The 27,112-nt window shown below is 39.3% G+C and overlaps 1 protein-coding gene across 4 annotated transcripts in view; it reads left to right on the top strand.

The window, feature by feature from the left end:
* Positions 1–27,112, top strand: part of EPHA6 (EPH receptor A6) — a 483,151-nt gene that overhangs the window by 447,565 nt on the left and 8,474 nt on the right. For all 4 annotated transcript variants that reach the window (XM_088533416.1, XM_088533408.1, XM_088533399.1 and 1 more), the window contains one exon: positions 18,747–18,896. In XM_088533416.1, coding sequence (XP_088389542.1) covers positions 18,747–18,896 — 150 coding nt within the window. The remainder of the gene's footprint in view (positions 1–18,746; positions 18,897–27,112) is intronic.

The following is a 27,112-nucleotide window of genomic DNA, read 5'->3' as shown; positions in this document are numbered from 1 at the left end:
CCCTGCAAAAGAATATGTTTAAAAAACATATGCAATTTGGGTCATGATTTTTTCATGTATGGAGCTGAAAGTAACGCAAGCAGAAAGTATGGACTCCTCTAGGCCAGGGAGATGGGAGCACAAAGGTGGCACAAGCTTTCACTGGGAATCTGTCTCTCTGTCTCTTCTGTGATAACAAGGATGTATGTTTTGGTAAATAGATTTTCTGTAGAAAAGGCTATTTTTCATGCTTAATGTGCACACAGTACTTTGGGATAGGCATGCAACAACAGTTTTATAGACCATGTGTGCAACACTTCAAAGCTGTTAGGCATTCCCGCATGTTTCATTTCTATTATACATTTTTATTTGCAGTTGTTATGTTGTTAATGTGTCCATGGACCTAGCTGTTTATTGCTCATGAGCAATTTTTTCTGTACGTACAGGTATTCTTTTCTTTATACCATAGTGCTTTAGAATACCAAATCTCAATTTTCTGTCCTATTAAGTTTTTATATACTAATATTTTTCAGTATCATAACAGAAGTTGATTAGATTCACGCGGATTCAGGAAGGATTATTCTCACACTTATGAGCCATTATGATAATCTAACTCCTACCCAGATACAAAATACAATTTCAGCAGTTTTCTGGCTTCTACGTTAGAAACTTGTAACTGCCTCATTGTTTATAAGAAAGCACCTTGTTTCAAAAGGCAAATTGCATTGAAATCATCAAGCAAGAAAAGTGATCGGTCACTTTTCTAGGTCACAAGACCTAGAGTTATTGTTTTGTTTTTGTTTTTTTCCATTCCATAATTTTGTCTTTTAAACTTTTTGTTTCTGCTTTACCTCAGCTTATCAAAAGTTTGTAGCTATAGACAGTATGGAGAAGGGGACTTTATGAATCTTAGTAAATACTTATATAAGATTATGACATTTTACCTAGCATAAACCATGTTGTTTATACTAGAAATGGACCAAATGCTGTATGATCATTGGAACATCTGTGAATTTGGCTTAGTGACAAGTCCCACAGCAACACATTAAAGCCAACATTTTGTTCATGCCGCCTAGTAGTGTTTTAATCAAATTAATGATATGAGGCACTAAATTAAAAAAAAAAAAAAGATTCAAATGCAAGCCAAAAATATGAGACTGAACTTTCATTATGAAAGTGTGCAGATTTAATAATTAAACAAAAAGTTGTTACATTAATAACCCCAGGCACCAGTACAGATTAGGGGTTGACCTGCTGGAAAGCAGCTCCATGAAGAGGGATTTGGGAGTCCTGGTGGACAACAAATTAACCCTGAAGCAGCAGTGTGCCCTTGTGGCCAAGAAAGCCAGTGGGATTCTGGCCTGCATCAGGAGGAGTGTTGCCAGCAGGTCGAGGGAGGGGATCCTGCCCCTCTACTCAGCTCTGATGAGGCCGCATCTGGAGTATTGGGTGCAGTTCTGGGCTCCCCAGTACAAGAGGGATGTGGAGCTTCTAGAGAGGGTCCAGCGTAGAGCAATGAAGATGATTAAGGGACTGGAGCATCTATCTTATGAGGAAAGACTAAGCGAGCTGGGCCTGTTTAGTCTGGAGAAGAGAAGGCTGAGAGGAGGTTTGATCAACATGTACAAATACCTGAGGGGTGATTGTAGGGAGGATGGGGCCAGGCTCTTCTTGGTGGTGGCGAGTGACAGGACAAGGGGTAACGGATGCAAGTTGAAACACAGGAAGTTCCGTCTCCATGTGGGGAAGAACTTCTTTCCTGTGAGGGTGACAGAGCCCTGGAACAGGCTGCCCAGAGAGGTTGTGGAGTCTCCTTCTCTGGAGATCTCCAAACTCGCCTGGATGCAGTCCTGTGCCATGTGCTCTAGATGTCTCTGCTGGAACAGGGGGGTTGGACTAGATGATCTCTAGAGGTCCCTTCCAACCCTAAGCATTCTGGGATTCTGTAATAGCTTCCTCTCTGGTCTAAATGGAAAAAATAAAATGGAACCGATTGTGCACTTTTAGAGGTTAAATGTGCTTGTGCTGTTTTTGAAGTGATTATAAGGAACAGAGATAGGAGAGCAAGGCTGTTACAGTTCAGGAGGTGTACCACAGGTTTTCACTGAGGTAAAAGTTTGGTTTAATCTTGTATTGAATTTATTTAATTGTCTAACAGTCTAGAGAATTACACGCTACCGTGTTCCTTAATTTTATGTGGAACATGATAACAGAAGTCATAAGAACTATGAAGTTTATTTCAGGATGGAATTGTGATAATACCTCTCCTTATTTTGCATGTTTTGTCATTTTGGTGAGCTGTTTACTGTGAGAATGAGTTTGATTTTTTTCTGTTCTATAATAGAACTGTTTCCTCTTTGTCTGTAATTATTTCATTGTTACAAATCCATGTGCTGATTTTTGACTTTATTGAATGAACTGCAGAAGATGAGGTTGTCTATGTACACATTTATAGCAGTTGACTGTGAATTTGGGTTTTTTATACATACCAAAATCCATTGTAAAACACACTCCATTGTGAGAAGAAAGCACAGGCCAAGAAACCAACAGCAAACTTGGCCTCAGAGGCTGTTGCTCTTTTACCTTGCACTTTCACCTTTCTTAAATCATTGCCTGTTTCCACTATCTGGAGAGCATCTGGAAATGCAGTTATTGCTACTGAGAGTTGCAAGTATACAGCCTGTTTGATAGTTTTCAACCTCTGTAAGTGATAAAGGAAGGCAGTAGTGTCTTTGCCATGAGAATAATTAGTTATGAGCAGTAAAGCACTCTGAAGAGGAAAGTGGCTAAATAGTGTTATTGCAACATATTCATGTTTAATGAATTTCAGCAAAATTGCTTCTTGTTTTTGGAAAAATGAAATACAAAGTGTGGAAAATAACTTTTTCTAATTTATCTACAGTGCGTGGAAAAATAATTACTGGTCAGTGTACCACAAACAAATGTTTTATAGGCTTTTATATAATTGTGAAACCATTTGGGGAACAGTACAAAAACAATCTTGTTTTTCTGATTCAGGATTTTTGTATGGTTCATTTGCTGTGGGTACTGTGAATCTAAAGAAGACACTCTCAACTCCAAGCTTTTTAACCCTCAAATGCCAATGTAAACAAAATAATTTAAATGTCCTCATGCTTATTTTCAGTGAATGCTTTTTTTCCTGCAGCAGCAATTACCCACAGCATCCCTACCCCATTGCCAAAAGCCTTAGACAGCTGATGGATTTTGGCAAAAAGAGCAAGTATGCAATGTATCAAGGCTGTTGCTCACAAACACAGTTTGTTTATATTTTCGCTGTATTCTTTTTTTTTCCAAGCAGTATATGAAATGGGACTAGAGAGACTAAGAGTGTGCCATCAACAGTATTGTTTAGACAAGTGAGATCATGATCACTCTAGCATCCCAAAGGGAACATGAGAAAACACAAGCACCAGAAAAAAAGAGTAGTTGGAGGAGGCAAGGGACCATCTGTTTCTGTGTGCATGGCTAAAAAGCTTGCTGCATTTGCATCTCCTCTTTAAATAGATCTTTGAATAATATGTTGAAAAGCATGAAGTTCTTTCACAGTGACACCTGTTCATATGGCACGTAAAACATGGTACCTAACCAGATCTGCAAGCTGGAAGTGGGCATGACAGATAGACAGGCATGCCTGAAGCGCCTTGAAAAGGAGGCAGAATGCAAGAACGTAGTGTACTGGAGTGCTGGAGCCCTTTAAAAAAGTAGAAGCACACAGACATTGGCAGCAACGGCTTATGTTTGTATACTAAAGATTAGAAAATGCAGGTAAAGCCTTTTCACTATCTTGCTTGGCAAAAAGGGCAAAAAGGGAGTGAGATACTGCTGCTAAGAGTAATGCCTGAAACCGTGGAACAAGAGATAAAGATGTTGGATTGAATCCTGTGACCTCAGGCAGGTTAAGACTGGAGAGGTATTTTTTTCATCCAAGATAAAGAAACAGAAGCAGCAGTAGATATGTTTGAAAGCCAAAGATCTTTAATACCCACTTGCATTTCAGAAACAGCAAAAGTCCCCTAATTAAAGATCACTTGTAGCGCATGATGGCAAAGAACAGGAGTCCACAGGCTCAAGGCAGACGCAACGTTCCCTGTGAGAACAACCAGAGAGGCATCTGGCCGTCCTGTGCGTGCCCTGAGGAAGGCAATTCAGAAGGCAGAAAGAGCAATGGAAATCCTCCTTTTACATCTTAGGCTAGGAAGAAAAGAGTATTTTTTGATGTGATGGATCAAAGCCTGAGTTTTTAAATTGGTTTCTGTGCTGTAGTTGATTATGTGATTTTTTGTTTATTTTTTAGGGTTTTTTTTTTTTCATATTCAGTTGGAGTATGCCAAAGACACAGCCTAACCTGCCATTACTTAGTCACAAGAATACATGCCATGGAGACATTAATGCCCTTTCCAGAGCAAAAAGCTTGAGAGAGCATGCCAGACGGTGTGGAAATTTGTTAAGTAGAAGAGGTGGCTCATCTACATCAGTTTGCCAGAGCACACTCTTGAGGTTGCAGTTAATGCACTGTCTCATACTTGGAATAAATCAAGTACATCCTGAAAACTGCTGATAAGGGACAAGAGATTCTTTCCAGGGTTGTTTTCAGTTCTGTTGAATCACTGGACATTCTGACTTTACCTGCCAACTTTCTCATCAACGTTAGCCAAAAATCACAGTTTTTATAGCAGGAGTAATAATAGTGTGCCCATTCTTTGCAAGATTCAGGTTCTATCTCCAGTTCTTCCCCAAGAACTGAAGGGATTTTGTTGGTTGCTGGGAGTTGATGCTTAAGATCACCAGTCCACTACAGAAATGTGTATGTTGAAAAAAGCAATGGAGGAACGCATGTGCCTTCAAGTACAGGTGACTTTGTTGTGAACCTGAAAGAAGATGGTGTGTGTTTTGTTAGCATTCAAAATTTCTTGAAATTATATGGTTTGTTTTCTTGTAAAGTAACAAGAATAGAATTTACACATGAAATGTTCACAAGAAGAATTCTAAACAAAGTAGCAGTATTTTGCCTTAATTTCCTTGAGAGAACAAGGTCAAAAACTAGAAATCAAGGAGACTAAAGTTGGTTTTGCTAAACCAGATAAAAATTGTCAATTGTCTATAGATAAAGGAGGATAATTTTTCTTCTTACTGTCATTGAGTTCTGCTGAATACCTTTGGTTTCTGTTGTCCTCCCCAGTGCTATTACCCGAGTTTACCTGCACATCCTTACATCCTTTGAATGCTGTAGGCACAGTGGACCTGCCTGTTGGAACACCTGGTGTTTTGCTGTCCGCCAGAAGAGCTTTTGAAATCCATCTCATTTTTGTGCACATATTCATTTTAACTGAGACAGCCGAAGAAAGGAAAGATTCAGCATGTGTTTTTTTTTTTTTTTTATAGCACCAGAAAGGGCTTTGTGCAGAAGTTGTACCTATAATATTATGCAGGTTGGCCCTGTAAATGCATCATTGCCATGCACATGTGCCCTAAAGCAAGGGTTCAGCCAGCTTTGACACAACCTAGCCAGATGGATATGCCTAATTTGCATGAAGTTAGAAAGCTTAAAGGCACAATTCCTCACTCCGAATTATTTCAATGGCTTTCTCTCAGTGAACTTGTGGTTAAAAGGGATTTGTCATTCATCAATCTACCTCTGTTAGATTAACATTTTTAAATTTAAAGAGCGCCCTACATTTTGGATTGTTCTGAAGGAGATAGATATTTTGGCAAAATGAACACACTATTTTTTTAATCTCTGGAAGTCTTTAAAAAGGCCAAAACAAGTTTCAACTGCTTTGGTGAAGCTTTTTGGTGAATTAATTAACATAATTAATTAATTAACATAATGCAAAAGTTGCCATTGCTCAGAGGATATATAGCAGTTGATATAAATCACCATTCCAAGGTAAACCACAGCTTGTTTAGCACCAGTGGCACCTCTGGTGTCAGAGAATAATCACATCTCTCGTTATGCGATGTATCTTCACACCTTTGTATTGCAACACTCTGTTGAACAAAGTACCCCTGAGGGCTGTTTATCCCTAGATAATAGTTGCTACTGTTAAGTACTGCTTCATCAAAATGTTTCTTTCTGGTGATGTCTTACTGCAGTATATCATGGAAGTGACAACTAATATATTATAAGATAAAGTAAAATATCCCCTGAGCAAGGTATGAGGATGATAAATTATGTTAATATGTTATTTGCATTATATTATCATTGGTTAGATGATGATTTAGTATGATGCCTCATCAGAAAAAAAGATAATCTAATAATATACTACTCAAAACTTTATGCCATCTGGGTAATACAGGGAGTAAATTCAGCTGACTTATAGGACAAAAGACATCCGTGTCCCATAATTCATGTACGGCCTGGATCAAAATATATCAAGATAGGGAAAATAAGTATGAAGAAGTCTAGTATGTACAGTGGTAAAAAAATATCCTGCTGTAGAGGTCAGAAGCAGGTTCTTAGGGGCTGCAAACCAGCATTGCAGTTGCATAATCATTAAATTAGGGTAACCGTTTGTATAACTGGAGCTACCATGGTAAGCATTGGTTAATACCTTGTCCTTGGCAAACCGGTGATGATAGTAAAATAGAAACTAACTCAGACATTTGACAGAGAATTAGTTCAACATGGTTATCTGCAGGAAGGCTCAACCACGTTTCTGTGCCAAACTATTCATCATCGAACAGATGGTTAGCCTATTATTCAACAATTTGCATGCTGACACACTGCAATGATATATGGCCGATACCGGTATGTTACAAAACCAAATAGAAATATCGGAGAAACTTTGTTGTGAGGCAGTTCCTAATTTATACAGAAAACTACCCTCTCGTGTTCATTTCTTGGTAACTTTTTGGTGGTATGCTTTGGTCTTGTTTGTGCAGTTAAGGATGTGACACCGTGGGAGATCTGCATTCTCCTAAAATGGCAGCTAGTGAGCAAGTGACCGTGCCCGAAGGATGCTATACGCTCTGCTTAGACAAGTGGTTCTGGCCTTCGAAGTCTTTGCTGTCTTGTTTGTATCATGGGGGTTGACTGAAGCACTGCATCACCTGCAGCACTGGGGCGGCTCATGCGCCTGGTTTCAGTGGTCAACAGCAGAGTGGCACCTGGAGTGGTTTGGTCTGGTTGAAGAGTTCTCTCTGTGGCTATTGGAGTTCTCTTTGCTGAGCTGCGTTGTTAACTCTGGCCTTGACAGACCCTTCCTCATCGTCATCCCTCAGCATACCCAGAGGGGAAGGAAGGAAATGGCACCTGGTGTTTGGCATTTCTCCAGCCCCTATGCTACTTTTTGACCTATGGTCCTGGAGTCAATTGCTTTACCTTCAGCAGCATCTCATGCCCCCATCTCCCCTACGATATATAAACATTTTTTTCTTTCACGACCTGTGGGATCCCTTACGGATGTAAAACTACACAAGTGACCTTATCACCAGATTATGGGGCAATACTTTTACGGATAATAGTCTGCTAGTTTGTATCCTTAGTCTTCAGTCCTTTTCCTGTTGGTAATATTTGCAACAGTTGAACTTTCAAGTACCTATTGTTGAGAGGTTTAGTCATATAAAAGTTGGGGTCCAGAACAGAGCCATATAAATGCAGTCATGGAAGAAGAGAGATCTTTTGATCTTTCAGCTATCTACAGTTGGACTAGATGGTCTCTGGAGGTCCCTTCCCATGTGATGTGAAGTGATACTGTCTCACATCAGTACCTCACTTCAGATGCCTTTTGAGAACTTAAGCGTTAAATTTTCTTTATATTTATTTCCCTGCAAATGTTCATCACACATTTATCAACTATCTTTCTCCATTTATTTTGTTATACCGAGTGTTTATATTTTACCTGAATGTGTATTGAGATTGCAGTAATGTAGGAATGATCAAACTCATCTAGCCCCCCAATATATTTTAGCCCATTAGTGTGTCTCCAAGATGAAAGCAGAAGTAAATGCCAATGAGGAATGTAGTGAAAGTCTATTCATATAGTAATACATTCTCAGTTTTGTTTTTTGAAGTTTTAGCAGCCTGTGGCTCAAAGACTTCCTTTGGTGTGTCCTTATGTTTAATCAGAGGTGTGTCTTTATATTTAATGTCTTTCATGGATATTTATTACATAAGCTTATCTAGCCACCTTTCGAGAGTGTGTCTTCTTTGAGAGTCTGTGACATCCTATGGCAATGAGTTTCTTTGCAAAAACACATTGCCTATTGTTTTTTATGTGCTACCTGCCATTTTCATTTAATACGCCCAAGTTCTATACACTGAGTAATCATGTATAATCTGTACCTATTAACCTCTTCATTATATTCAGGATTGTGTAAATCTTCACTAGTGTCTTTTATTATGTCTTTTTCTATGATTCTGCTAGTTTCGGCGATTATTTCTGGGGTGGGGATGCTGTAATGATGTCTTCTGTTCTCTTCCTAATCATTCCTATCATTCAGTTTCCTTTTTTGCTTTCAGATGCTATTGAACATTGAGTTGATACTTTCATCTCTTGTAACAGAATCTTGTTATTTTGTAAGGTCAGGAGACTTTTTTCCCCATGGTTTCACTTTATGACACTGTGATATTGTTTTATCACTCGGCATGTCAGTATTATAAGATCCCCTGACAGTTTTTTGTCCTCAGTCAGTATTTTTATTGTTGTGAGTAGCTTGGTATTGTTAGCAAAATTTTACTCTTTTGCTGTCCAGAGAGTAAAGCAGATTCTTCCTAGGTACACTGACGCAAGGCATTAGCAGTGGTCCCTAGGTGTTCTGCTCTTAAAAACTGACCTTTTCTTTCTGACTGTTTTTTGCTATCTTATAACCAGTTACTAATCTATGAACTGTCTGAAACTTTACTGGCAAACTCCTTTGGCATGAAATACGAAGTAACCTCACGAAAACACAGAGCAGAGCATTTACTTCATCAGTTGCTAAGATATTAGTTTTCCTGTGCACTTCTTGATCCAGTGGGGATCCAAACTAAAGCAATGATATACTTTCAGACTAGCTTAGTCTCATAATAATTCTGATCATCAGCATCTGTGTACAGCTCTAACTCTCAGAAGAAAAGCCTATTTTTATTATGTTTCTGACTCATTTCTAGAAAAAAAAAAGTTTGAAGAAGCCTAGATAAAATCTAGTACACCCCAGAGCATATAAATTTAAATTCAGCAAGAGCTGCCTAGATTAGCCAGCTCTCTAACACAGCAACCTGAAAATTCTGTTGCAGCCTCATTTTGGGGAAAACATAAATGATTTTTGTTAAATGTAATGTGAAAATGTGTAATGGATAACATACTGTAGCCTGTATATTGTTAATTTTGTGCTTAATTCTATCTCACTTTGCCTTCAGTTTTCAGATTTCTGTATGCTTCTGAGGTTTTATTGACCACTTCTAATTTCATGATGCGGAAAAATATATGGCAGGGGTTTAGGGACAGGGTAGTATAAGTAGGAATGATCTGGACATGACGTGGTATTAGACAGAGACCACCGACTTGTTGAAACATGGGAAGTCTTTGTTGTGCATGTCATGTGGGTACTCTTGTTGAAATCACTGGCTGTGAAAAGGTTAAGGATAGTTGATGACATTAACTGTTGAAACAGCACGTAGTAGCAGTTTACTCTTGATCCAGTAATAAACTTCACAGAGCCCCGGGGAAGACAGGGCCCTCATTTTCAGAGACAAGCCTTGGTTGATGTAATGTGCTGAGTAATATTATTTTCAATTTAACTTATTTGTTTTTGGAGAAATACTTGTGTTCTGTAACTCAGTTCTGTTGTAAGGACAAGCCCTGTAGCAAATTCTTTTGTTATGGAGTTGTGCAACATCCCTCGGATAAGTATCTCAAAACAAATCGCCTTCACCTTTTCCATTGACTCCAGTGGGGCTGTTTGTGTAAGCAAGGTGAACAGGCTTTGGATGTGCAGATTGAAGAACTCCGTAGGAGTAGCTTTCAAGAAATTGGTTACTGCTCTGATGTGAGCTGTGCTGACACATCTGGCAGACAGGTTGAAATTGTTGCTCTTGAAAACAGATGGATCTTTGACAGAAATATTAGTTTGAAAAAAGATGACATTTTTTCCTATCATTACTGTCAAGTGGTGCTATAGTTTCTAAACTGGATTTTGCTAGAGTTCCATGGATCTGATATTTAATTTTAGAAAAGCAAAGAGTTTCTCTTTTCCTGAGGGCCAAGTACCCAATCTTGAAAAATTCACTAGTGCATTCTTAACCCTAGAGAAGTGCCAAGTCCCACTCTCTAAACTGCTAGGAAATTCCCTAGCGCTGACAAAGTCTCATCGTTACCAAAAGACCAGTGCCAAAAAGACCATGCAAAATTCTGGTGCCTCTCACTGTTTGTACAACTGTATAGCTCCTGTCAAGGCCTCTAGTGGAGCACTAATAGGCCTCATGTGGGACCCCTGCCCACCCACTGTGCCCTGGCCCCCCACACCATGCCCAGAACCCGGAATCCCATTTCAGTCCCTGTCCCAGTGGCGCCACAGCTGGCCCAGGCCAACCCTGCTGAACTGGAGTTGTTGGGATGGCCTGGATTGACCTTTGCTAATTGCCTTGTCCTTCACCTGGTGCTCACTGGGCCATGCCCAGGACCCACTGCCATCACCACCCAGCTCTACTCGCCCATCCAGGAGCCATGAGACTACGTCCTGTCAGCAAGGGCATTGCTCAGTCTGTGTCCCGTCTTGGCCACCCTTGGCTCCCAATTTGCCTTCCCATAGGGAGCCATCCTGCTCCTGCTGCACCCTGGTAGCTCAAGCTGTCTGTGTCTATACCAGTTTTCAGCTATAGCCTCCTTTTCCTCAATATGATGTACTGTGTTCATTTTAAAAAATTAAAAATGTATAACGTATAATGTATTATACATATGTAAGAATGTATTATTCTTAAAATAAACAGGTCAAAATATTGAGTCTTTTAATGAAGACCTTGTAGCTGAAGGCATCATGGCTAACAAGGAAAGATCTCCGTAGTGCAGTTAGTTTTACAAATAAGACACAATGGCCTCAGCCACTTGTGTTCTGTTGTTCGCTGCATCTTTGTCATTTTATAAAGTTCTTTAAATTGCACTGTCAAGAAAACATGATTGCAGGACAGATGTAAGTGGTTAAAAAGTCTTCGCTACCATTTCACTTGCATGGATTTTGAGGGTCAAAGCTATGCATTTTTATCAGACTTTTTATTATCTTTCAACCCAAGTGAAGATCAATGCCTCAGAAGAAGAAGAGGACTCACTGTTGAAGTGTTTTGTTTGAATAAACAAAAATAAACTAAAATAAATTCCAGCTATTTTATAGAAAGTTTATGTTGGCCAATTCTGTAACATTTAGAAACATACTTGAATATTTTAATTCCATATGAAGTTCTTTTTAATGCTCTTTTATATAAAAGGACAATAGGATGACATATATTTACTTGCATGTATGTATAACTAATCCATTCAAACTGGCTGATGACCACACGGAAGACAAAATGACAGGAAGGGTGGGCAGTTCTGGAGAAGCTTCCTGCTATGCATTCAATGTTAATGCTAGTTGACATGAGTTTTGTGCATTAGCAGAGTCTATGTGCTAGCAACACTACCACTGCAGCTCTTGGCAATGTTCCTTCTGCTTTGTTGCAGAAAGTAGAGCCCCTCAGTGAGTGGCAGGGGGCCACCAACTTTCCCTGTTTCACTTGAAGTGTAGTGAGACCTACAATAACAGATCCGAATGTGTGGGGAGAGCTCTTATATGCATAGGATCCATTGTATTGCACTTGCAGAGTGGAGTTTGGAATTGCTGTATAAGCTTCCCACATTTGCACTTTAGGATGGCTAAATTTTGCTCTTTTAGTACCTTATATTTATCCACACCTAAGTATCTAGGCTTCTTAGACCCACATTCATATAAGGAATCATTGGCCTAAAGGACATACTTAAATACCTACCAAAATCAGAACATAAATTAGTAGAAGTCATTGATAAACAGTCAAGCAAAATCTTACAGCTGACACACAAAATCACCATAATTTCGCCACAAATCCTCATCTGCAACCACAACAAAGACCCCAGCAAGTAAAGCCTCACTAGTTAATGGCAAATCAGGTTTCAACAAAACCATCACTGTCTCTAATCTTACTCTGGGTCTTAGCCAAATACTTAGTATTGATTCGTCCCATTGCTGAAATTAGGGTTATTGCAAATACTAAGCTCAGTGCATGTGCATCTAGTTTAGAATATTGATCAGTCAAGCACCAAAAGAATGATCCGGAATGATTTTAAAATGTGTACACACATACGCGTGCGCTCACAGAGCTAAAAGGGTAAAGGAGCCATCCAGTTTTCTGCTACTTCCCGTTCTTCTTTATAAGAGAAGAAAAGATTTGGACAATCATGAAGAAATAGCTTTTATCTCCAGGTGGAGGGGGCTAAAGGAGCTACAGGCAAGCACACAGGGAGGCTGAGCCTGACGTACAAGCTGCAGAAGAAGAAGAAAGTAACTTTTCAGGATGAGTCCTGACAAGAAATGTTATAAGCTTGGGGAATTTTGTAGAGCGTTGGCCTTAAGCGAGGCTTGTGACCTGAGCTGGACAGAGACCTACCTGTTACTGCAGATAAAGCCTGCGAGCTTGCTGTGTGTCACTTGAATTGAACAATAGCTCACTCCTGAGTAAGACTTAGCTGTCTTGATCTGAGTTGTTCAAACATCAGACTCCAGATACAAAGCATCTTTAATTTGTGGTTCATTTGAAGGATTTCTGGCCCAATTCTCCCACAGGTTTTTCTACCTCCCTTTCTTAGATAGAGGACTGCATCCCAGAGGCCAGGTCTGTATTGCTGTTGATAACAGGTAACCCTTGGTGTGCTTCTTGAGCCCCTAAGTGAATTCTCCAGGCAGGAGGGACTTCCATCAGGTGGATATAGACATGGCAGCAGTCTTAGGCACTTGTGTGCCAGCTGCATCCGTGCCAAGTGCTGTTCAGAGCAGGGAGTCAAGCGTTGCTTCTGCCCTGTTCCGGCTGCCTCAGCCTGGGCAGCAGAGCTGAACCTGAGCGTGCGCAAACACATCACAAGAAATGAGCACAGGGAAAAGAACAAAACGTACAAAGTCAGGAGCCCTCCAGCGTGCCAGCAGTGTGGCACTCTGAGGGAGAAACACCGACACAGGACAGTAACACGGAGGTAGCTTTGCGATGATGGATTGCACGTACTGGTCCAGAGCTATTGCTAAGGTGGCTGCTAAGTTTCCAGGTGGCACTGGGAGCTCCCTGGAGGTGTTTCTCATGATCTACAAACAAAACTTTGACCTCAGCTCTCTGAGTTTGCTATTATGTAAGTGCTAATTCTTTTCATCCGCCAGCAGCTCTCCTCCTCACACACTTGCAGTCACAAATACATTTGGAGTGTATGGGTTAATAGTCACTATATTGACTATATTATTAAAATCATAAATAACTTTATGATTCTGAAAAATTGCATAGCTAGTTGGGAAAAAAAATCAAGTTCCATATATTTAATTTTAGCCTTGTTAATCAGGATATTTGAAAGAAAATGAGCATTTTCCTGGATATTAAAAGAAAATTTGATCTTTTTGAAAATTAAGAGGATTTGTTCATGTCATTTTAGAGTGAATTGAAAGACTATTACGACTGACTGGAATCAGACATAATGAAAGCAAATTCTGAAATGCCTTTTCAGAATAGTTTTGCTATTTTGACATGTAGTTTCTCTGATACTCCAATAATCTCTTGAGAAGAATATTGGTAGTACTGAATGGCTTTAAATTACAAATTGAGGATGCTAAATTCTGACAATTCGTAACTTTGCATGAAAAAAAAATGATTCATATGTTTAAGCAAAGCATTGCTCCAGTAATGTATGATCGGGCTGTTGTACAGAATGATGAATTACATCCAATATTTAAAACTAATCTTTCATGTTACTTTTGTAACATGTAATCTTTCATGTTACTTTTGTTACGCTATTAATTTCTTTTTTTTTTTTTCCCCCATGTCTAGCATGTGGGGTGGAGGAAAAGAAAGATACTTTCCCTGTGACATGGAAAATAATTGCACAAGTCAGTAATACCGTACATAAAGGAACCATAATTGGCAGATACGTTGGAATTAACATGCCAGATTAGGCTAACGGTGCGCATAGTTCAGTATTTTTTGTCCTGGAAATAGGGAGTTCTGTGTGGCTGTGGATTTGGCACTGGTGGGTTTGCAACCACTTGTTTTTCAAAGAAAACAAAAAAACAGACTTTTCAATGGAAATAGTCATTGTTTTATATGTCTGTTAATTCTGAGCACATCCTAAGTCTGAGGAACTGCATTTGCTTCCAGCTGCGTATGTGTATTTCTTTCTCTTTGCACATCCAGTAAGAGCTCATAATTCTTACCTGCAATTTTATATCAGGTTTCAGTAGTATCACTCCTCACTTAAATTAGTTAGCAGAGCCTGCCAGAAGTTCTAGACATCTGACAGTCTTCCTCCTTTGCTTCTTTGTGCTGTGTTATTCTTGATTTTTTCAACTCAAGCTTATTTTGAGTTTCCAATGTAGCACGCCTTCATCATGGTAGCAAGGTGGGCTGTAGCTGCCAGTTGTGCTGTTCTTCTGGAGTTCTAAAACATGTTTAAATATTTAATTAAAGAAACTACTGATGCCTCTTGTGTGTTTTTTTTTTTTTTTGAAGATGTCTAACATAAAATAAAGAAATCAAATAAGAGATGGCAAGGAGGCAGAGTAAGGAATGCACTCTCTAGGCTGTTAGACAATATCTAGTGTCATCATCATTTGCTTTGCAGGGATCTTTTCACATGACAGATTGTATGTGCTCTTGTCTTGTTGCAAGCTCTAAGAAAAGACTGGGTATTTTGGGAAGAGTGTCCGTCTTGTACACAGTCTAAGGTAAGGAAAGAGGCATTCTCTAAGGCAAAATTTCAGTTCTTGTCTTCAATGTACAGCAAAATGCTATTGATACCTCCTTAGGGAAATGTTCAGTAGGCAGCGTATGGAAGAAAGGCTGAACCCTAATGAACTGAATAACCCTGCTAGTATTCTTTTATTATATGAAAACAAAAGTGGTGTATCACTGATACAATGATTATCATATGATGTAAGGCTAAAATACAGTATTGGTTCCGAACCCTCTAGTCCACCGACATATCTCCCCAGAAGAACGGGTACTAAAACTATCAAGACCTTGTATGAAGGCTTTCTGATACAGGAAGTTGTGACACGTTTCATCACATGTAGTTTAATGCAGATGCTTTCTAATTTACCTTAATTTGAAGGTGGAACATTGTGCAGTGTTGCATTTACTGTTTTCCCAGTTAGATCAAAATTTAAGAAGAAATAGCGGTAGTGCTGTTTATTAGTCTAGTCAGAAGCAGGGATTTTTTTTTTGGGGGGGGGTGCTATTTTAAAGCTTATGTGTCCTTCCATTATGTATGAGCAGCTTTACTACTGTGCAGCTCCATGTGTCTTTTCTGCTAGTCATATTGCAACATCTATCTTTTGAATAGCTTTCGTATAAATAAAGCAAGTTTGGGTTTTTTTTTTTTTGCGTGAGCAGATATTCTACAAGTATAATTAAGTTTTGAAAGTTACATTCTTATGAATATAATGTCTTCATACATAAGAAGAATCCACTGTAAAAAATTTAAGAGGTTTTGCCTCACTTCGTCATTAGAACCGGCACAAAAAAATCTTTTTTTTATATTGTAACACTGAGCATATCTTATGCCCGTGAACATGAACTGCCTTGAATTTTGTTAAGACTCTGTTCTCAGTTCTCCTTTTCACATTCAGTGAGCTTCTACTGTTTCAGTCCGAAAGGGATCAGTCAGTAAAGCTGCGTGATGAAACTAGTTTTATAGTCTAATCAGCTTCTCTAAAGCTCATTTATATTTAGGTGATATTCACAGATCTTACTGTGCATGCTGCAGTAGTGACCTCTTTTTTTTAAAAAAACTGTAATTCAGGAATAAATAATAAGATTCCTGAAAGGAACACACTTTACAAATGATTGTACATATTCAAAGATTTTATAAATATCCAGATGCCATTTATTTTCATTGATTGATTTATATTTTCCTTAAAAGGAAAAAAAATAGCACAGGGATATTCATTAAATTAAATTAAAATAGTGATAAATGACTAATAAAATCCTACAAATTAGAAACCTAGGCTTATAACAAATTTGTAAATTCATCAGTTTGTCTCAGTAAGCAATTTGAAAATTTTACAATAAAAAGTCATTTAAGGAGGTCATTTTGTTTTCCTATCATCTTCTACGATCTGTGATCAGGAGAGAAAATATGAAATTCTTCATTTGCATGTTCCATCAAATGCTAATATAGTACTCCAGAAAATGTCTTAAATGGACATAAAGGAAAAGGGAGTAAGAAGGATGCCTTGGTAAGACTAGGTTCATATAGTAGACTCTTGCTGTGCTGGAACAGGAGTGTCATCTCCTCTGTATTTCTCAGTCAGGGTTCATATCTTATTTGGAGAGCAAGAGTTCACCAGGATTTTCAGGGCAGCGTCTCTAGTGATGAATGTCGTTTGCCTTATTAAAAATGCATGTGTCCAGGTCCAAAAAAGAAGTTACCACCACAGTGACTTGAACCAGGAAAATATCAATTTTCTCAAAAAAATCTGCAGAATTCGGGGATCTAAGGATGGAATTGTTTGGCAGTGTTTGAAAATGAAGGAGTAAAGCTGACCCAGTAAAGGGATAAGGCAGCTAACGCTGTGGCATGGGCAGATATTCCTCCTCAGTCCCACCCAATTCACTACCATGAACTGTACTCAGCAGTTGGACTCTTAACTATGTTCATTCATAAGGGGTGCAGAAGATTTAAATCCTCCACTGCCTAAAAAGTCTTAGACTTGCATATCCCACCAAAGCACCACTGCAACTAGCTAGGGAGATCAAATGCCAAGTGATTTATTTTATCTGATTTATCTCAAAATTTTAACTATTCCAATATTAAAATAGATTTCTCTTTCCTTGGAGAATTCCCTGTCAAAAGGGTCTAGGACAACATACTCTCTTTTCTCATCTTAATTCTCTATTCTTATACTCAAACACGTTCATAATTACTCTGTCAGTGGAATTGCTTTATCGGCAATGGATTAAGAGCATCACACCAGGAAACAGGGAGTGACTAGATTACTCTCAGAGATGGTGGTAGATGTGGGCTCATGTATCCCTTACATGCCAGGTGAGTTATCTGATCCCCAGGTTACTGGATTAAAATAAGGTTTTTGTGCAAAAAGAGAAAACAAGGCATTACCTTTACCTTTCTCTCATCAAAATCAGCAGAAGGTTTGACATTGACTTCAGCTGGAACTTGTGAGGCCAAAGCTGAGCTGGCAATGTCTTTGAAAAAAAAAAGCTTCCAAAAAGGTAATATGCAAAGGATATCTGGACAACCATCATTTGCCACCTATATTAATATTAATCACCTGCATTTTTCATCATAAGAGTGTGCTCAGTGAAACTGTGTTCAGAGAAGTTTGCTTCCAGGCACATTGCCATGGGCACGGAACGTGGCTTTTGAACACTTTCTGGAAGAACTTTGCATGAGCTCTGAACAGCTCGCGAATTGTTTCTTATATATATTCAAAGCAAATTAATAGAAAATTGCTATTAATATTAACTGTGGTTTCTCTTCAAATGCCAAGCTAAAGAGATCATTTCTTTTGTTTCTGTTAGAAATATAACTGTAATGCTGAGCAAAATCTATTGCTGCTCATTGAAAGCAACTACTGTTCCTTAGCTCAGCTCTGCTGGCTGCTCCCTTCCACCATCTAGTGGCACCGTAGTCATACTGTTCTCTCTCCTAACAACTTTCTTAAGGAGTAAAATTCTACAGATAGTGTTAGTGAGTGTGTGCTTTAGAAATGAGAAATACATCTGGATAAGAAACGCTTCTTTATTGTTATTATTTATTTATAATTATGAAAAGGAAAATAATTTTTGTGGGTAAACTCTTCTGAGAGAATAGGACAGATTCAATGGTAAATTAGTAACAGTGGATAAAAGTTCTACATGCCTCATCTTGCGAAAGGGCAAAGCAGCTCTTTTTGACTGAATTCTTACAAATTCTTTTGTGGTAGTAATTGGACTTTAGCTTGAACGCTTCAGAATTAAGCCTAAGGAAATGCCTACTAGAACCATGCTTGATTTGCAGTTTACCTACATATATAATGGGTAAAGAAGAAGATTTAGAGAGATTATCAAAGGTAAAGAATAATATAAAAGATATATTTTCCTTTCTGCTTATATGATTTTATTAAGTCTATGGGTGTTTTGTTTTACAACAAATGTTTCTGTATCATTAGAGGATAAGAAGTAACATGTCAGTGTATTAGAAATGTTATGTTTGGAATGTTTTCATTCAAAAGATGTATTCTGCACAATTATATGACTAAAGGAACGTGAATCATCTAAAATATGTTCTGTTCTCTGAAATGTGTTTGTTTATTTGTTTGTTTGTTTTCCAGGTGCTGGTTGTGATGAATTAGACTACAGAAGGAATCAAATTTCTATCAAATTCTGAATCAAGTTCATATTTCCCTTTCCAGTTTTAGTCAACTGACAAGGCAAATTGACAGAAGCCAGACTGTAGAACCTCAGCATCTAGGATATCCAGTTTATATTTGTTTGTTTGCTTGTTTTTCCTTTTAAACATGTACAATTATGTATTCTAGTCATACTGATAAGCTGTCAACATATTTTCCAGGGTGGAAAAATTCCCATAAGATGGACTGCTCCTGAAGCTATAGCTTACAGGAAGTTCTCTTCAGCAAGCGATGCGTGGAGCTATGGGATTGTAATGTGGGAAGTGATGTCCTATGGTGAGAGACCGTACTGGGAGATGTCCAACCAGGATGTAAGTACTACACGGGACTCATCTGTCAGTTTGTGGAAATGTTCCTTGAAAAACGATTGTTACTCCTTATCCTGTTTTACTTCTTTATTAACTTCCTAGGCTGGGATCTCAACTTATTTAAATCAGCATAACTCTATTGGCTTTTATGAAATGGTTTATTTGTGCAAGCTGGGAACTTGACCTGACATATTACAAAGAGTCATAGCCACCTTGCCACTATCTGAAGCTGGATATATGTGGTTTTCATCCAAATCACTAGAATCTGCATCAGATATGCAGTTTGATTCAGTTATCTGTTAAGCCATAAATCAAAACTTGGGGCAATATTGTAACTCTTCTGTTCATAAATTTGCCCCATTATTTGCATTAGTGTCTGACAGTGCCCTTCAATGGGTATATATTGATGAATTCTAAAAGAGTAAAGGTTAAACTGCCATGAGAAATGTATTTGTAAATTAGCCTTTCTAAGAATTAAATGTGTTCTGCTTTCCTTAAAAAGCAAAAAACAGCAACAACAAAAAACTACCTATAGACTTACCTACAGTGCAAGACAATGGCATCATATGCTATATATGCAATACCTCATAGCGTCATGTGATATTTTCTACTGTCATTTCTTGGCAAAAGTTGCAGCCAACTAAATCTTCCTGATTAAAACCCACATTTGCTTCTAGTGTACTAGAAGGCTTGACATAAAAAATGCAGCACTGAAAAAGGAATGTTTTTTTTTCTAGTGAGATTTAAATTTTTAACTTATTTTGTTATTTAGTGGTCTCCCACCACAGCTAAAACTGGCATACTTGGTCCTCACACCAACATTTACCCTCCATGTCAAAATGCAGAACACCAGCCATCCCGACTTAATCTCCTCCATATCTGTGCGTGAAATACCTCTGCATTGGTTCTGAGGAGCTGACATGACTTTTCCCAGATGGCTGTTTTTAAATCACTCTAAGTTATTCAGCTGTTCAAGTCTGGCTGGTTGTTAAGGTTGATCAGGCATTTGGGGATAAAGATCTGAGATATTTTCATTAAAGAAACATAATTTCAGAGTGCTCTAGAAAAACAGCAAACAAACAAAAAACACAGAAAAGACTAGCAGGATTAGTAAAACCTTATTTCCTTCGGATTTCTGCTCTACAGCCCCACCAGTACAACAAGCCTAGTGCTTTCCAACGTGTCTGCTCCTACTCTTTGGAAGAGACCACCTCTCCTGCACTTTATTCTCCCCTGACAATACCTTCACTCTCCATCCCCTCTCCACCCACAAACCAGAGTGCTCCCTAAGCAGTGGATAGGATACATTATGTGCTGCATCTGGTTTTGAGCCACACTTCTGTCTGTGAACCAGCCAGTGGTTGCAAGGTTGGCCAGCTGAAGAGAACAAGTAACAACTGAGCTGAGGTAGAGAGTTTCCTCAGTGGAGACGTTAATTCAGTACTGTCTGAGCTAGAAACACGTCCTTGATCCGTTGTGATATAAGTACATATGTATGGTAGACTCAATTCTCTTTTTCACCCGTGGCAATCTGTTGGCATGACCTGCGGTAGCTAAGATCGCCACATGGGCCTGACACAGGACACAGGACACAGAACCTGCAGGAACCCCTTTGGAATAACAGGTGAGGGCCAGGCAGTATACCTTACAGAATCTAAAATTAGACAACTGAATTAAGACCAGTTTGTCCCTGGAGCACAGTGTGCAATCATCTGTGTATAGATTTTTTCCAAAGTAAATCTCTATTTGTTACAATCAAGTATATTGCCAAGCAACTGTATGCCTTGCCCAGCTGCTGATGTTCACTCAACTTGTTTAATTTGATTGAGGTGAGCCAATGAGTTCAAAGTTATTAGAAGAAGATGAACAGATAAACTCAAGCTGACAAGATGAGTACCCCAGCTATTTCCTTGCCTGAACTGAAGTCACTTGTCAGCTCCTAAGGTGCCATAGCTTACAAACACTACTTTAAGACAAATCGATGTTTTTTTCCTTAAAAACTCACAGTTAGATGTATTGTTTTAGGAGCTGATTGCTGAAGTGCTTGGAGATCCCTGTTGCATGCATAGCCATGCATAGCTGAGCAGTTCTTGAGCTAGACTTCCCATCAGAAGCAAGTCTTAAACACAGTCATGGCAATATCAGCCTCTTCAGCATGTCTGCAGTGTTGCAAAACCTAAATCCTCTGCATTACAAGGAATGCAGTTTGTATCAAAATACACTTCTTTCCTCAAATTACCTGCTTTCCCAAGCTAGCAGGTGAGATAGTTGGTTTCACTGTGTGCCTTTAGGGGAGATGGGACAGAGCGTGACTTCAGGAAAAAGGCACTAACTAACTAACACATCAACATTTGCTGAGTAATAAGTAAAATGGCCATATGCAGACCTACAAGGGAGGCTCACTGGACTGTTCCCCTTCCCTTACATCCCAGTCACTGCTGCCTGGTCAAGGGACCATGCTACTCATAGAGCAGCAATGAGTCCTTTCTCATAGTCCTTTCTGCTGTCCATGCTGCATCCCATGAGCATGGGCAGCACTGTTTTGCTTGGTTTTCCTGACCACATAATGGATATTTCATTTCTCCCTTTCCTCTGCAGTACCCCATTTATGGGGCAGCCACAGTGCCAGTGCTGCCAGCTGCAGTGGCACTTCTCTGTAACTCATTCTCTGCCCCTTGTTCTGCCACTCTGCTTGTCTAGCCCAGATAACTGGCAGCTATTAATGACTGCAGCCTGAGGAGGTGCAGGGAAGAGAATAGTTTCCTGTCCTATCCTTGTGTCTCATTGCCACATGGTCTTGTGCTAAAACATGGGAGAAGATTCAGTCTCTGTTCCCACTGTGAGTGATTTCAACTGAGTCAGAGGAGCTGCTGTTGACATTTTTACTTTTCCTACCATCATAACACTTCCCTTCACGCCGACTCCTTCACCCATCCCAGCTCTTGATTGCTTCGCTGCTGATGCTGCTAACTGGGAATGGTGGGGCAAGAGAGACAGAGAGAGTTTCTGTCAAGCCTGTCCAGCTTATAGGCCCTTACGGAGACTGCGAGTTGCCAGGTGAGAATAATGCACAATGCAGACCTGCAGTCTGTCCATCCCTTCTTTTCTCTGAAAGGCCTCAGACAGGCTTCAGGCTGCCCGCTTCCCCCCTGCCACAGCCTGGGATGTATTTGGTGAAGATCATGCCAGCAGTGAGAGTTTATGACATGGCCTCCCATTTAGGATATGTTAAATACGCTGTTGCAGCATAAGCATAAGAGCACTTACTTATTCCTGCATCCAAAATGTAAGTATCTTTTAATGCAGAAGAATGATGTGGGCCCTCTGTACAAATGGTACTGACTACAGAGCACTTTCCTTGCCTTTCTCCAAAGCCCAGCACAGAGAGCTGCTCTTCTCCAAAGCCCTACCCCGCAGGCTTTCCGTTCTGAAATGTTAACAGTGAGTGCCTGTGACCTTCTAAATACATTTAGTGACTCAAAATGGCATTGGAACGTGTCAGTTTACTACACACGTTGTAAATCTTACTTTGCTGCATATTGTGACATATGTTTTACTACCGTAAATGACTCTGAATTAGCATGGGCTTATTTTGCAGAAATAATAGTACCTTTCAAAAGTCAGTGATACTGCATATATAACAGGGAAAGTAAAGGAGAAGGGTATGCACTAAACAGATTCATAAAGGACATATTATGCAAAATATTGCTAATAAAGTCTTGTATAGGTATAGTCACAGGTTCTACTATAGCAAAAAATCTTCCAAAATTAACATTACAGGACTCCAATTTCTGGGATTTGTATTCCGATCATAGTAAAATTCTGCTTTAGCTAGCAATAAAATATTTAATTGGGTCGGGATTTTTATAGAGTACTAAATGTTTTACAGGCATAAACTCCACAGGCCTTAGGTACTTTTTCACATTCTATCCTATATATTGCTTTTCTATATAAAAAACTTTTGGAAATTAGTTCACTTAGTAGCCAATAGCTGAACAAGTGATGGTTGAGATAAACTGCAGCTGCCTGTTAAAATTTCTCTTTTTTTATTTATAACATACAACCGTCTCTCCCCAAAGGGAAGAAAAGGCAAGAGAAGTCTGGTTCAGGTCTGCCTGATGCTGTATCTATTTACTGTATGAACACATTTTCAATCAGATGAACAGTAGGGCTGGACTAACCCTGCAGAGAGTCTTTTCTCTCACCGCTTCCATCAGTGACAGTGATCAAATCACTAGGAACGATCCCAGGTAGCAGAGATTCAGAGACATTGCAAAGAAAGAGAAGTGTTAAATTGATACCTGAGTAGAAACACTCTGATTTTCAGAGACCATCATGGCTCATACCTCTCAGGTCAATAACACCTTTGCAAACCAGTGTCCTCTATTTCTGTTCCTAAACAAGGATTTAGAAGCTGAACTTAGGCAACTGAGTTTGAAAACGTCTCCCATAAATTTTTTAGCACAATGAACAGCATAATGTATGGTCTGAAAATGTTACTAATTTGAGAAATGTTCTTGTTTAACTAAATAACCGTTTTATTATTGTGATAAGTCACTTCAGACATGGATTAGTGCTGATTAATGCACTTCTTAGATGTATGGCAGACACCAGAGATGTCCATTAATTAGGGCTGCTGCACAGTCTGTCATGTCTTATTGCTTAATTAATAAACATTAGCTAAGATATTGAACTTTCCCAGGAAAGTGGTGTGCTGATGAACAGATTGTGCTAAGAGCCTAGCTTGCAAATGCTCATGTGAGGAAAGGAAGATTGATATTCGGCGGATTTGGTTTGTAGAACAGCTGTGAGTGAAGCCTCCTGGGACACCTGTTAGAGGCCACTGTATAAATTATTGCAGGTTGCAGTATTCCAAAAAGGAGGAATATTTCATGGATTGTAGTTGATACGCAGGAAAACTACTGTACCAATCAGAATAAAAGTCCTTAGACTTGTGACAATTTCTTGTTATAGTCATAATAACTTTTCCCAGCATATTTCTCTCAAACCAAAGGTATCAAAACACTTGGCAGGCACCTGGGATTGGCTCTGTACCATGGGGCGTGAGCAGCTGCCTCTGCATCCTGGTAGATTTTTCAGATGTCAGCAGGACACAGGGACAGCATCCCTCTGGGCTTGCTTCTCACTCAGTCTTATTAAGAAATCTGTCAGCTAACTTCCACAAGCAAAGTCTATATTACTGTTGATAATGAAACTATCAGAAAGATTACAGCTTCATTTTCAAATGCCATTTTTGCCACTTTCAAATGATTTGAAAACTAAGGACTGCATAAACATGATATGGAAAGCCATGAAACATTTTTCAGATAATTTTTTGTATCATAGTTACTGTTTAATATTAACTCTGTCTTCAACCTTTACAGCTATGATTAATATCAAACAAAAATGCCTGTAGATATTTAACAAGCTTCAGTATTTAATTTATTTTGTGTACAAAATATATAAAAAGAATGTTCCCCTTAATAAACATAAAGTCTAAGCATTAAGAAGTACTAAATTAGTTTTGTTAAAAATATTTCCTTTCCCTTATGTTTTATATTTTTATTCACTTGACAAAAAGAATCTATGAAAATTGACCCTATCCATTTATCTATGAAAATTCACCTTACCCATTTTACTCATCTTAATGCTGACCCACAAGATCTTCACACAGAATCACACAGAATGATTAAGGTTGGAAGGGATCTTTGGAGATCTTTTAGTCTAACCTTCCCTGCGCAAGCATGGACACCTAGAACACAGGATTGCCTCCGGGCAGATTTTGAATATATCCAGAGAAAAAGACTCCATAACCTCTCCGGGCAACTGGTTTACAGTGCTCTGTCACCTTCACAGTCAAGAAGTTCTTCTTTAAATTCAGATGGAACTTCCTGTGCTTCAGTTTGTGGCTGTTGCCTCTTGTCCTGTTGCTGGCCACCACTGAAAGAGTCTGGCCCCATCCTCTTGACACTCTGCCTTGAAGTGTTTATACACACTGATAAGATCACCTCTCAGCTTTCTTGTCTTCAGGCTGAACAGCCCCAGCTCTCAGCCTCTCCTCGAAGGATAGATGTTCCAGTCCCCTGATCATTTTTGTAGCTCTATCATGGACCCTCTCCAGTAGTTCCATGTCCCTCTTGTACTAGGGAGCCCAGAACTGTACACAGTATTCCAGACACTGCCTTACCAGGACTGAGCAGAGGGGGAGAATCACCCCCTTCAACTGCTGGCAACACTCTTCTTAATGCACCCCAGGAGACCAGTGACTTTTTTGACCACAAGGGCACTTTGGTGGCTCGTGGTCAACTTGTTGTCCACTGGGACACTCAGATCCTTCTCTGGAGAGCTGCTGTCCAGAAGGTCAACCCCCAGCCTGTGCTGGTGCATTATTTCTCCCTAGGAGCAGGACTTGCCTTTGTCGAAATTCATGAGGTTCCTCTCTAACTCCTCTCTCCAGTCTGTTCAGGTCCCTGTGAAGAGCAGCACAGTCCCCTGGTCTATCAGCCTCTCCTCCCTGCTTTGTATCATAAACAAACTTCCTGAGGGTGCAGTCTGTCCCTTCATCCAGGTCTTCGATGAATAAATTAAACAGGACTGGACCCAATATTGACCCCAGAGACACCAGTATCTACAGGCCTCCAACTAGACTTTGTACCACTGATCACAACCCTTTGAGCTCTGCCATTCAGCCACCGTGCACTCGTCTCGCCCACACTTCCTGAGCTTACCTGCGAGGATGTGATGGGAGACAGTGTCAGAAGCCTTGCTGAAGTCGAGGCAGACAACATCCACTGCTCTCCCCTCCTCTACCCAACCAGTCATTCTATCAAAGGCTATCAGATTGGTTAAGCATTATTTTCCGTTGATGAATCCGTGCTGACTACTGATCACCTTTTCGTCCTCCACATGCTTAGAGACAACAGCCAGGATGAGCTGTTCCATCACCTTTCCAGGGGTAGAGGTGGGGCGGGCTGGGCTGTAGTTGCCTGGTTCCTCCTTCTTGCCCTTGTTGAAGGCTGGCATGACATTGGATTTTAATGAATTTTTAATTCACAGCCTTCTTTTAAGTCACACAGTCGTCTTTTCAGAGTTGACTGGAGCATGAAAACCCTTTAATTTTTACTCCTTTTCTTATCCATAAAGTGTTTTTCACAAAATGAGAACTAGAGAGAAGTAATGTCTTTTTGTTGGCAGACTCAGGGCTTCGTATTAATAGAAACTAAGCAAAAGTTAGTATTCTTTCATGTCAAAATTGATAGGGTATTTGCTTTGCCAATGTGGAAACACTTCCACTGATGGCTAGCATTTTTGCTGTCTCATTTTGTAGATGCAGGTCCTTAGACTTGTTTACTATTAATGTAGTACTTCTCCAACCTTGAATCAGTAAGGAAAATCACATTGAAGAGGTCTTAAAATAGATATTTTTTACATATTATATAATATATAATTATATATTATAAAAAGTTGTACTTCTTTTCTTAGGTATATGGATGTCTAATTCCTCAGTTCAGCAATAGGCACCATGCAAGAGGCAAAAGGAGAGTGGAGAGTGAGGAACTGAAAACTTCTAAATCTTCCACTGACACTTGACTTACAGTCAACTCAAACTTCTAGTTTCTTAGACTCTAAAAATAATGTTTGCCTCACAGGGATACTAATGAAGCAATATGCAGAGTGTATTCTAAAAATATGCTGATACTAAAGATAAATTATAATTATCCCAGTAACAGCTGACATTCCTTTTTATACTGAAAAGTTCTTTCTGAATAAGAGAAGAAACAAAAAGGCCTGTAACTTCCTTCTCAAAGACGTGGTGAAACAGAGAGTCTCAGAGAAAATATTACGTCAGGGAACATGTGTTTTTTCTCAATAAGTTATTTTAGGAGAGGCTCATCAGCTCACTATTGTTATGTCAGGTGGATGGCATACATAAAAAGGATGTAGCTTTTCCTTTAACTTAAAGAAAAATGTGCTTCAGAAATTCATTATTTGCCACAGGTGTAGTTAAATGTTAAGGCTAAGATAGCTGCATTTCCGGGTTGCTAAAGATTGCCCCTTTGGTGACAAGTATCCTCTGTGCTGCATTCAGCATTATAACAAGTACCTGGGTTTTAGGAAACCACTTCTGACAGACTGCTTGAGAAACTGGATTTTTCACAGGTTTGTGAATAAAATATCTGCTATGCATGTGGTATTGAATTTCACCCACCCTGAGCCTG

This window comes from Tinamus guttatus, unplaced genomic scaffold (assembly GCF_059628265.1).
Source record: "Tinamus guttatus ecotype Peru unplaced genomic scaffold, ASM5962826v1 Tinamus_guttatus_pri_ptg000035l, whole genome shotgun sequence".
NCBI lineage: Eukaryota > Metazoa > Chordata > Aves > Tinamiformes > Tinamidae > Tinamus > Tinamus guttatus.
This window is presented reverse-complemented; position numbering and strand designations above follow the sequence as displayed.